Below are 12,330 nucleotides of genomic sequence, written 5' to 3'. Positions count from 1 at the left end.
TCTTTTGTCATTGTTGAATGTTCTTAAAAAGAAGCATGTCACTTACGATGTTTAAATAACTATACATACTTGCAAAAAGGTTGGAGAGAAAGAATGGTGAAATAATGCCTACCTCATGGTGCTATTTTGAAGATTAAATGAGATACTTTACATGAGAATATAATGGAAATTCATGCAGTTACATTATAAAATAATTTGAACAGGAGCTGTCTAGTCAATTTTTCATGTATTTGAAATATCAAAATCATCGAAGCAAAAATACTAGCTCCTCTGAATTCTGTAGCTAGGTAAACTTTAGCAGTAGATAAAAATTAAAATTCTGATGAAAAGGACAGATAAAGATTTATAATTTCTTGAGGCCTGTTTTTAGGAGTATATAGATCTTCACATTTTGAAAACTAATCTATCACTTCATAGCCCTGTTTTCATTTATTTCCACTTATTAGATGTTCCTTTTTAGGAGTGGTTTTGTGGACCAACTAAATGTTTTTCTTTTGTGTGTGTGTGTGTGTGTTTGTGTGTGATTAAATGACAGGTTTAAAAAGCCAGCCTTGGGTTATAGTGACACCGTGAGTCTTGCTATGGAAGCCAGCCCTTGGAGTTGTCTTCAGAAGCAAGCAGCTTGGGGAAGGTAGGCACTTGCTATGTTTTTAATATCTAGCTGCTGAAATTTTGTTAATTTTTAAGTTTCCTAATCTGATATAAATAAAGCTGAGGGGACATAATAACTGGCCTTCAGAGTTAGACAGCCTTGGGTTCAAATCTTAACTCTACCTACTTTCTGTTTAATAGCCTTGGTCTAGTTATTCATTGTTTTGGTTTGAGTATCTCACTATGAAATGAACTTATATTTCACAGAGTTTTTATAATAGATTAAATAAAATGGTACTTATAAAGTATCTGGTCAACCAATGAGATAATCATGTTTAATAATTTTTTAAATGAAAGGCAAAAAATCAAGAAAAATGTTACAGTCTCATTATTTCAGATAAAATTGTGGTGTTTAACTATATGTTCATAAAACCTCTGAGGTCTGTTTGTATTTTATATCTTACTGTCTTATTAGTTAGATAGCTTTCTTATTGATAACATGGCACCTCTAAGCCAGGTGAACACAGGATATTTAAGAAAATTAAGAAAGCATGAATAATCAACAAAATGCTAACTGTGGTACAGATAATGTGTGTGGTAGGAATTAAAGAAGAAAAAGAGCAATGTTAGTAGTTTATGATTAAAGAAGGCTTTTCTGGTGATTTTCATAAATTTAGGTTTGTTCATAAGTTCATGAGGTTCCTGAGTTCTTGATATACTGAGGAGAAGGAAGGAGACAGAACCTAACACTTGGAAATAATATACACTAGGAAAAGAACTTCGGTTTTGCCTACAGAATCCAGAACCCCAAACCCCATCTTTCTTCTGCCCCAGATTAGAAGCAGCTTTGTTTACTTCTATAAGGAAAATGGCTTTCAGTTAGAAATGGCTGGAAACATTGTGGGTAGGACACTAAAATCAAAGGTGAAAAATGTTAAGGGAATACTAAAATACTTGAATGTAATTCATCAGAGAAAGGAAACTTGAATTTATTTTAAGGTATCCAGGTAACTTACAAATAATATCTCTGAAGAACCAGGGAGAGAATGGTAGCATTATGGCAGAATGAAGATAGGCCAGGTGCCTTTTAATTCCAAGTGAGAAGGAGGATCTGTGGGTTTTGTTGACACTGATGGTCACACAAGAGACCATTATCGGTTAATAGATGCATGCTGTTGCAGTCACACCTTGTCTCTGGACCAAAACAATGAAGTGTGGCTGTGTATTGATAACATGGAGGCAAATGTTGTGACTTGAGAACTGCCATCCCAAATAATGTCACTTTGACTGCTAGCTTTGGTGATATTTCTTTCTCACTCCTGTTTAGTATTTTATATAGCTGGAATTTCCTAGATCACTCACTAAAAATAAAAAACTAGTAAGCGATCTCTTGTTTGATTTAAGCTATGCCCTCTTGCTCTCCGTTCTACATCCTTAGTAATGGTTTGAATAGTACCAAGCACGCGTCACACATTTGCAAATGCCGTGAATAGGGAGGGGGGAAAATACACTGCACGACAAGAAAAAGAACTTGGGCTGTAGAGGTGTGGTATTTTTTATGACATTGTTTTATAAGCAGATGTCCTCCAACTGGTGAATTTCAGGAATAGGTAGTGATGTAAAAAACTTGGCTTTTTAATTTAATTGGGCATTCTTTTGCTCTGTAATTCTTTTTTGTTTTGTAGTGAAAACAATAGCAAAGTTTATTAGGAAAGAAATTTACTATAACAGGATGAAGGTAGGGAGATGTGGGGGAAAAGGAAGAAACATTTCTGCTCCTCCTTGCTCTATAATTCTAGTGGCATACGGATCATAATATATGATGTTTGTAGGAAGCAAACATTTTAAATGTTCTTTACTTAAGGAAGTAAAAAATATATTCTATCATAAAGTAGTCCATGACAAGGAGCTAAATAGCAGTCCAAAGGAGAAGTAATACACTGACATTTTACCACTTCTTACTGACACTTATTCGTGGATTCTCTATAAGAGTGTGGTTGACTTTTTTCTGGTGATAACACAGCTGGGATTCTGCAGTGTTTATATTGTCTTCTTAGCTGAAAATGTAAAGCAAGTGAGTATTTTTCTCTAGTTAGTGAAATCATTTTCTTCTAATGCTCTGCTTACGGCACATTTCTTCTGTGGAAGCCAGGGTTAAATACTAAAATGTCTTCCTTTCATAAACGTTACAGGTTTTCCTTTAGTCTTCTGTTTTGCAAGTTGGATTTCTGATACTATTTTAATTTTTCTGTTTGTTTTATGGTATCAATGTCTGTTCTTTCAGATCAGACCATGACATGATTTGCTAATACTTAGTGACTTGAAATTTAGCCTGGGATAGTGGCACATGTCTATGGTCACAGCACTCAGAAAGCTGAGACAGGAGGATTGTGAGTTCAAGGTTACGGAGCAAGACCGAGTCCCTCAAAATAAAAATAAAATCAACCCCCCAAAATTTAGATCTCAAAAGCATATGTATAGGTATTTCAGGGTCATATTCTTTACTCTGATATTCTATAGAGAGTACATGGATTATCCAGCAGCCCAAAAAAGTGAGGTTTATAAAAAGTGAGCATTTATTACTAAAATCCAGTAATTGCTGCCATTGTTTAAAAAGGTAGTATCAGCATTATAGTTTTCTATATTCTGTCTGTGTTAGAAGGGTTTGCTTGAAGAGGAGGTGGTTTGCAGCTTTGATGGCAAACACAGTCGACAGTCTATGTGGACAAGCGTGCAAAATACCAGACTAAAAACTCACGCCAAAACAGTCAGACATATTTCTTTATGACTGGTACTAATTCCTATTTACCCCCATCTTCTTTAACCATCTTTTCAGCCAGTAACATTAATTATCCAAATATATATAGTGCAGTAAACATTATACGTAATAAATATTGTCTTACAGATGTTTAATACAAGATGATGATGTAAATATGTTTTCTAAAGAACTTTGAAGTATATATAAGTATACATTTGACTCTCTTTTCTAAATACAAAGTGTGCTTCATTTTATGTTAAGACCAAGAATTGGCAAACTTTCTGTAAAATGTTAAGTAAAAAGTATTTTCTGCTTTTCAGGCCATATGGTGTCTGTTGCAACTACTCAACTCAGCCATAGACAACAATATGTAAATAAATGTGGCAGTATTCCAGTAAAGTTTTACTTGCAAAACCAGATGGTGGACCATATTTGCTCTGCAGGTTGTGCTTTGCCAACCCCTGATTTTGTCCATCCCTGTAGATTACACTTGAGCCACAGCTGTTTAATGTTGAAAGAGTTGGTGGAGCTGTTGTACAGAAATGAGAGGGTCTCTTAAAGGGTCACATTTAGTTGTGAGCGCTTTATTTCCACATCTCAGCATTTATAAAAGTTTTGTGTATTTCTGGAAAATTTCCCAACCCAGTTTCAGTGTCACCTGGGAAACCTTCCATAGCTGTTCCTCCATGACATCCTTTTCTTCACCTCTTCCTGGAATTTATTATTTTCTCCTCACTTCTATAAGACTTCAAAAAATAACCTTGATCATACTGTATTAAAGTTAATTTATAGGTTGATTTCCACCACTAGACTCCCAAATCCTATGAGAGAAAGGACAACTTATGAAACAAACTTTTCTGGTAGAAAAATTTGTAACTTAAACTTGTGCTGATCCTTTAGGTACAGGTGTTCTCTCAGATATATGTTATTGTAGAATAGAGCGAGAGACCAGTGACAGCATGTAGAGAAGAGACATGTGAGGGGATGGAAAGAACCAGCAGTTCTGCTTGTGCTCTTGTTTATCAAATAAAGTGTCAGTGCTTCCATTAGCATTACTTTTTTGTAGATGATGTGCCAAAAATTGCATATTCCTAGGACTCCCCATTCCTCATAAGGATGTTGATGTCAAGCGCTGATAACATGTACCATCTTGCCAGTCATTCACATGGGACTACGATGAAGAAATGAATTTTAGGATTGTGCAAGATGGCAGCACTCCTCTGTTTCTCATGTGTGCTGAGAGTGATCAGTAAGCTCTGTTTAACCTATGATTTTATATCTGCATGCTGTGATATACAGCATTTTGATCTTTATAATTACTCTGTGAAGTACATGGTGTGCTTATTTTTATGAAGCTGTCTTACAAAACATGAGAAATATATCCTGAAGTCTGTGTAATTAGGTTGCAACCTAGGTCTTTGTCACGGTTAACATTCGCTGTGGGTGTTTTTGGAAACAGAGTCTTGCTGTGGCCTTGAACTCATGATCCATCTGCTTCTGGGTTTACAGACGTTCACCACCACACCTGGCTTACCACCTAACGTGTTGTTTATCGCTGGACAGAATGTCTGATTTTAGGTACATGCGTGTGTGTGTGTGTGTAACAGAGTAAAAAAAAGGGGAGAAAATGAATGCCTGAAAGTTTTGGATAACTTTCTCCTATGAAATATGATCATTTGCTTCCAATGTTGAATGGAAAAGTTTAACTCATTTGTGCATATCTGGAAGATGGGGTAGAGGATGGATTTTCAAGCGGGGTGTGGTGGCGCATGCCTATAAAACTCAGCAATTCGGGAGGCAGAGATGGGAGGATCTGCAGTGCAAGACCAGCCCAGGCAAAAAACCACCAAGCTGGGTGTGGTGGTACATGTCTATAATCCCAGCTGTGTGAGGGGAGGTTTGTGGTCTGACACTGGTCCTGGGCAAAATCATTAGGCCCTACCTGAGAAATAACTTAAGCAAAAAAAAGGACTGGGGATAGGGGTCAAGGTTCAAGTGGTAGAGTGTTTGCTTGTCTAGCAAGTGCAGGCCCTGAATTCAAACTTCAGTACTGCCGAAAAAAACAAAACAAAAGTAAAAGTGACTCTCTGGGAGGTAAGCAGAATGCCTGCTGTAGATAGAAAGGTGAAAGCCCTTTAGAGCCATAAAGAGCAGGCTTTGGAAAGTAGTTGAGAGCAATGACACATCACCTGGGCAGAAGAGGTGAGGTCTGAGCATCATGGAGTAGAGAGTGCCACTCTGCAGAGATGTGACAGTATATAGCACATTGTTAATGAAAACTCTAGGATCAAGCTGTGGGGTTGGTACTTCCCTAATATGCGTGAGACTGAAGGTGCAATATTTCCATAACCCAAAGAATTAATGGTTTAGTTGTCAGACACATGTGGAAACCTGCACCGTAGCTGATCTTGGTCCCTTTAAACCATTATGACAGATGGTGGGGGGAAAACACTGCATTGGCGATTCTCATCTGCCATAGTTCTGGTAGCTCCTCCTTGTCTCACTCTTGAGATACTCTGGAAAAGCTCACATAGATGAGACAGTGTTTTGGCATGGAGAATGGAGATGGGGAAATGTAGTTTACATTCGCAGGAGTCAGAAGATAGGAGACCAAATCCTTGTTCTCAGATTTAGCTCTGACAGTGGGTAAGACCTCTTATCCCTGGCCAAGCTTCAGCTTCCTTGTTTGTAAAATAGGAATAGTAACAAAATCTTCCCTTGTTCCTGATAAACTTATTGTGAGACTCATCTGATAAAAGATTTGTGAAAGTCTTTGTAAAACATAAAACAGTATTTAAATGTAGGGGGAAGTACGATATTAATTCTTCAGCTTTACCAAAGAACTTAATTTGCTTTTGGAACTTTAACAATTAAATTATAAGCCATTGAAAAGTTAAGATGTAGTAGATTTTAGTAAATTTGAAGTCTAAATGGAAAGAACTGAATTTAGTAATTTTATTTTATAATATTTGTTCTAGTGTACATGGTAAACATGTGAGACCATAGAAGTCCTATTAGATAGCCCATCTCTGTCCCTAGAGGGCACCAAAGGACTCAAATGTTTACCTGAATCTTGCTCTAGGTATGTATCTACATTTTTATTTTATTGTAATTTTTAATCCTGAGAATTGTCATAACCATCTTTCTACCAATGAATGCTAAAATATTATATTTATGATAGAATTAATTTTAAGTTACCAAGCACCCAGTAATTCAGACAGCCCTTTAAAAATGGTTTGTGTTACTGTCTATTTTTTGCCAGAAATTCATGGTAGAGCTTAACTTTCACCTTTATCTAACACTGTTTTCAGAAGTACTGCTTTGATAAGAAGCCCTTGGCTCTAAACAATTTAGTTGTTGCAAGAATTGAGTTAGTAATGAGCTCTCTTCTTAATGCCAAAGGATGCAAGTTGCCAGTTTTGCTTCAATTCAGATTAATAGAAACTAAAATATAAAGCTCCAATGCCAGTTACCAGAAAGATAACGGTGAGCTATGCATCTCTTAAATGGTGCGTGGCATAGCACGAGAGAGTGCGAGTTATAAATTGCCACATAGCTTAAAAATGTAGTAGATGAAGTCCCCACCACCTGAGTGACATTAAGCATTGCTTATCATAAATTACAAATGTACAGTGAAGTAAAGGAAACTCTTGAATTATCAACTGTATCAGAGCTTTGTTTCAAAGTTCTGACTTGTTGGCCTCTTTCTCCACTCAAAGAGCGATGTGTCAGCACAGGACAGGTGGCACTTGCTCAGAGCACCCTCTCTATGTTGCAGAATTTGGTCAGGTTAACATGGAGCTCTCACAATTCTCAGGCCTAAGTTTGGATTCTACAACCCCTACTCCCTAGCTTGATATTACGTAAATTTTTCTACTTTCTAAGCTTCAGTTTCCTGTAGTTTAAATTGAAATTGGTACTGTAACCCACTTCTGAGAGCCATTTTGAGGATTTAATGAGGTACATATGAAGCACGTAGTTCAGTGCCTGATACAGAAAAAGTGCTAAATGGTAGTAGCTGTTGTGATTATAGTCAACTTCTTAAGAATCTATGTATCCAGGCTCTTGATTGTAGCAGTATATTCCAAGGAGGGTGCAGAGTGTGGGGAAAATGGGTTTTCATTGGTACTTATATTGCAGTGTGATTTCTTTGGCTGTACATTTTAAAATTGTTTCTAAAATCTTCTATAAATTTCATCTATTTTAGTAAGTTGGATTATATGATTAATTGAATCACAGACAATTTTTAATATGTGGAACCTGCAAATAGTAAATCTGAAAATCGGGTTATGGAAGTGGGTGAATAAGTTTTCAGACAAAGTTGGTTTATCTTGTAAAAGATTTCTACTCAAGCAGAAGTGACCTGCTGTCTAGCAAATGGCCGTGCATGAATCTGGTGGCGACTTAGAAAATATGTACTGATAGTGGTGGTAATCTATAAACAGTTGCCTTCTGCATGGTCTTTAAACTTTGCTTTGGCTGCTGTGTGTTTCGGAGAAGTACTTAGCACTTGTTTCCTACTCTGAAGAAGGTGCTGAGATCTCAGAGCAGATCTTCAAGACCTTTGCTGGGAACTTGAGCATGATAGTCACAGAGCTCCAAAGTAAATTAGTAAATCCATCGCCATAATTTCCTAGTGGACTTTATTTTTACAGTGCAATATAAGAAGTTGTCTCCCGAAGGAGATTCTCTTACCTCAGTTATCCTTACACCTGATGTATACATACGTAAGAGTTTCTAGGAAGCCAGAATATCTTGAAAATAAGTAAATATCTTATTTATTATAGTGCGTGCCCTGGGAATCTATCGTAGTGTGTATAGATTATGGGTTTCTGTGTACCTTTTATGTTTGTAAGTTGATGGATGTTTTCCCTGCTTCCTTACTCCTTTGCTAATCTGATACAGGTTCATGAAGGATTATTGGAAAGCAGAGTGTTTGCTTCGAATACTTCCAGTTCATCTAGTGCATGTGAGAGGAGAACTGTGGACCTGAGGATATACATGCTTTGCTTTCTTCCATTTATAATTCTTCTGGTCTTCATTCGTGAGCTAAAGAATCTGTTTGTGCTTTCGTTTCTTGCCAACATTTCCATGGCTGTCAGTCTGGTGATAATTTACCAATATGTTGTGAGGGTAGGTACATTTTTAGCAAAATGTCATAGTTAAGTAAGGCTTTTGTTTACTGTAGAGGTAATAGTATGATAGGTAAAGACCTGCACTGGATGTGAGGCACACAGCAGACAAGCAGTTAATGTTATCCATGGGGGAACTTTTGACTAGAAAAGTGTGTGACAGACATGACAGGCACAGGCTTTGTACTCAGGTCTGGTTTTGGCCCTTGGCAAATACGCTTCAGAATTTGGTAGTACCTACCCACCCTATTAGAGATGTTGTGAGATTTAGGATTGTGCTCTTAATACAGTGTTCACATGGGACAACTCATTGAGTGTATTGTTACTCATTTAAAATTTTACAATCACATGCCAACCCAATCACAAGGGATGGATATGTATGTGATTCTGTCATTTTCTTATCACCGCCTAAGGAACAAGGGTTTTTGCTGGTTGAGATAAGGATAGCTATACAGGGCATTGACTCACATTGATTTCCTGTGCGTGGGTGTTACCTTCTAGGTTAATTCTTTTTGATCTAACCTTTTCTCTAGTACCTGTTCCCCTTTTCCTATTGGCCTCAGTTGCTTTAAGGTATCTGCTTTAGTTTCTCTGCGTTAAGGGCAACAAATGCTAGCTAGTTTTTTAGGTGTCTTACCTATCCTCATCCCTCCCTTGTGTGCTCTCGCTTTTATCATGTGCTCATAGTCCAATCCCCTTGTTGTGTTTGCCCTTGATCTAATATCCACATATGAGGGAGAACATACGATTTTTTTTTTTTTTGAGCCAGGCTAACCTCACTCAGAATGATGTTCTCCAATTCCATCCATTTACCAGCGAATGATAACATTTCGTTCTTCTTCATGGCTGCATAAAATTCCATTGTGTATAGATACCACATTTTCTTAATCCATTCGTCAGTGGTGGGACATCTTGGCTGTTTCCATAACTTGGCTATTGTGAATAGTGCCGCAATAAACATGGATGTGCAGGTGCCTCTGGAGTAACAGTCTTTTGGGTATATCCCCAAGAGTGGTATTGCTGGATCAAATGGTAGATCGATGTCCAGCTTTTTAAGTAGCCTCTAAATTTTTTTCCAGAGTGGTTGTGCTAGTCTACATTCCCACCAACAGTGTAAGAGGGTTCCTTTTTCCCCACATCCTTGCCAACACCTGTTGTTGGTGGTGTTGCTGATGATGGCTATTCTAACAGGGGTGAGGTGGAATCTTAGCGAGGTTTTAATTTGCATTTCCTTTATTGCTAGAGACGGTGAGCATTTTTTCATGGGTTTTCTGGACATTTGAATTTCTTTTGAGAAAGTTCTATTTAGTTCACATGCCCATTTCTTTATTGGTTCATTGGTTTGGGGAGAATTTAGTTTTTTAAGTTCCCTGTATATTCTGGTTATCAGTCCTTTGTCTGATGTATAGTTGGCAAATATTTTCTCCCACTCTGTGGGTGTTCTCTTCAGTTTAGAGACCATTTCTTTTGATCAACAGAAGCTTTTTAGTTTTATGAGGTCCCATTTATCTATGCTATCTCTTAGTTGCTGTGCTGCTGGGGTTTCATTGAGAAAGTTCTTACCTATACCTACTAACTCCAGAGTATTTCCTACTCTTTCTTGTATCAACTTAAGAGTTTGGGGTCTGATAATAAGATCCTTGATCCATTTTGAGTTAATCTTGGTATAGGGTGATATACATGGATCTAGTTTCAGTTTTGCAGACTGCTAACCAGTTTTCCCAGCAGTTTTTGTTGAAGAGGCTGCTATTTCTCCATCATATATTTTTAGCTTCTTTGTCAAAAATAAGTTGCTTATAGTTGTGTGGCTTCATATCTGGATCTTCTATTCTGTTCCACTGGTCTTCATGTCTGTTTTTGTGCCAGTACCATGCTGTTTTTATTGTTACTGCTTTGTAATATAGTTTGAAGTCAGGTATTGTGATACCTCCTGCATTGTTCTTTTGACTGAGTATTGCCTTGGCTATTCGTGGCCTCTTGTGTTTCCATATAAATTTAACAGTAGATTTTTCGATCTCTTTAATGAATGTCATTGGAATTTTGATGGGAATTGCATTAAACATGTAGATTACTTTGGGGGAGTATAGGTATTTGATTTTGTTTGAGGCTATTGTAAAGGGAATTGTTTTCATATATTATTTTCCTTTGGTGTTAAAATCTTTGAACCATCTGATTTATCTGGTACAAGATTTTAATCGTGGTTGAACCCACCATTCTTGCCTCTGTGGCTACTCAACTATTCCAGATACATTTGTTCAATAATCCATTTTTAAAATCAAATTCTACCTATATTGACTCTATGTAGGAAATATCTATTCTGAGAAATCTACTACAAAATATTTATTACTGTTTTTAGAAAGCATTTGGGAAGACGAGACAGAGGATCAAGAGTCTGAGGCCAGGCTGGGCTACATGAGACCTGACTCAAATATAAATAAATTAAAATTTCCTCTTATTTTTCTATATGTTGAATACCTAGAAGAGCCCTTATTTTTCTTATTTTTTGAAACTTTTCTGCCCAGTCTTATAAATTTGAATCAATATAACTATTGTTGGCATTTTTATTGGTATTGAATTGAAGTTCTGAATTAATTAAGGGAGAAATGTTTGTTTCAAGCATTCTTAAAAGGTTAAGAGAAACAAAAACTGGATCTTGAGAGGAAAAAAACTTACTTTTTTTCTGTTTAAGGGCTAGTACATAAACAAATATTTAGTATATCTATATACCTAAAATTTAATGGCAATGAGTGGCTAAGAAAAATGTTCCTGAAAAGACTTCTTAGGGAGGACATAATGACAAACAGAGAAACACTATTCTTTCACATGATGTTGATCAGTCTCACCTTAAAATTTGTCAGTTTGAGCTGGGGACATGGCTCAAGTAGTAGAGCAAGCAGAAGGCCCTGAGTTCAAACTCTAGCACCACCAAAAACAAAAAACAGGTTACTTCTTTGTACATTTTAGGTGTAACAACGGAGTTAACTTTTCTAGTAGTTCTGGGGTTTGTACTTCTAGGTGCTTATCTTTATTCCACTGGATAGGATTTTTATTATAGTTCCAACTGGTGATGAGTTACACTAACAAACAAAACTTTTGTATATTAATCTCTTACAACTAACCATCTGAATTTTTAATTTTAACATAATTATAGTTGGTTTTTTCTAACTTTTAATATAATCTACAAATAATGAAACTTCAGCATCATCCCTTCTAACTTTTATGACTCTTACACTATTTTGACCAGGAATATCACTAACACCTATAGAAAAATATAACTAATACTTCTCATGCTAGGCACCATTAGTCTGTATTTGATTTTAATGGAAAATTTTCTGGTATTGTACTGTTAAGCCCATGAGAAGTCAATGTTATAATTAGGAGCTTATCAACCAATTTCTGTTTTAAAAGAATTTTATCAAATGGCTTTTTGGCATATATAAAGGTGGTCAAATGACTGCTTTCCTTGGAATATTAATATGAACATTGTGTTAATGGATCACCATATATTAATCCACTTCTGGATTTCTGATATGAATTTCATGTGTGTGGGCGTTTATGTGACAATGCTTTACTAGATTTTTGCATTGATAATATGAGTAAAATTCTTATTTATCATGTATCATGTTATTTTGTCAGGTTTTGGTGATACTGATTTCATAAAACAAATACATAACCTTTCCTTTTTCCCTCTGTGCTCAAAAACATTTTCAAGTAGAATCAAAGTTTCTTATTTCTTTTAAATATTACCAATCTGCTAGTGAAAACGTCTGAATTGAGTGTTTTTATTGTTGATGGTCATTTTAATTTTTAATTTTGTAGCATATGTTTTGGCAATTTATTCCTTTCACT

At 36.3% G+C, this 12,330-nt stretch overlaps 2 protein-coding genes across 2 annotated transcripts in view; one reads left to right on the top strand and one right to left on the bottom strand.

Annotated features, from left to right (window-relative positions):
* The window catches only part of LOC109700328 (cyclin-Y), a 666,198-nt gene that overhangs the window by 110,430 nt on the left and 543,438 nt on the right, over nucleotides 1-12,330 (bottom strand). The gene's annotated exons all lie outside the window — the stretch shown is intronic.
* Nucleotides 1-12,330, top strand: part of LOC141417494 (neutral amino acid uniporter 4-like) — a 58,777-nt gene that overhangs the window by 2,958 nt on the left and 43,489 nt on the right. Inside the window, exon 4 of the mRNA XM_074056402.1 lies at nucleotides 536-631. Within this exon, the coding sequence (XP_073912503.1) occupies nucleotides 536-631 (96 nt within the window). The remainder of the gene's footprint in view (nucleotides 1-535; nucleotides 632-12,330) is intronic.

The sequence above is a fragment of the Castor canadensis genome, chromosome 15, assembly GCF_047511655.1.
Source record: "Castor canadensis chromosome 15, mCasCan1.hap1v2, whole genome shotgun sequence".
NCBI classification, from domain to species: Eukaryota; Metazoa; Chordata; class Mammalia; order Rodentia; family Castoridae; genus Castor; species Castor canadensis.
This window is presented reverse-complemented; position numbering and strand designations above follow the sequence as displayed.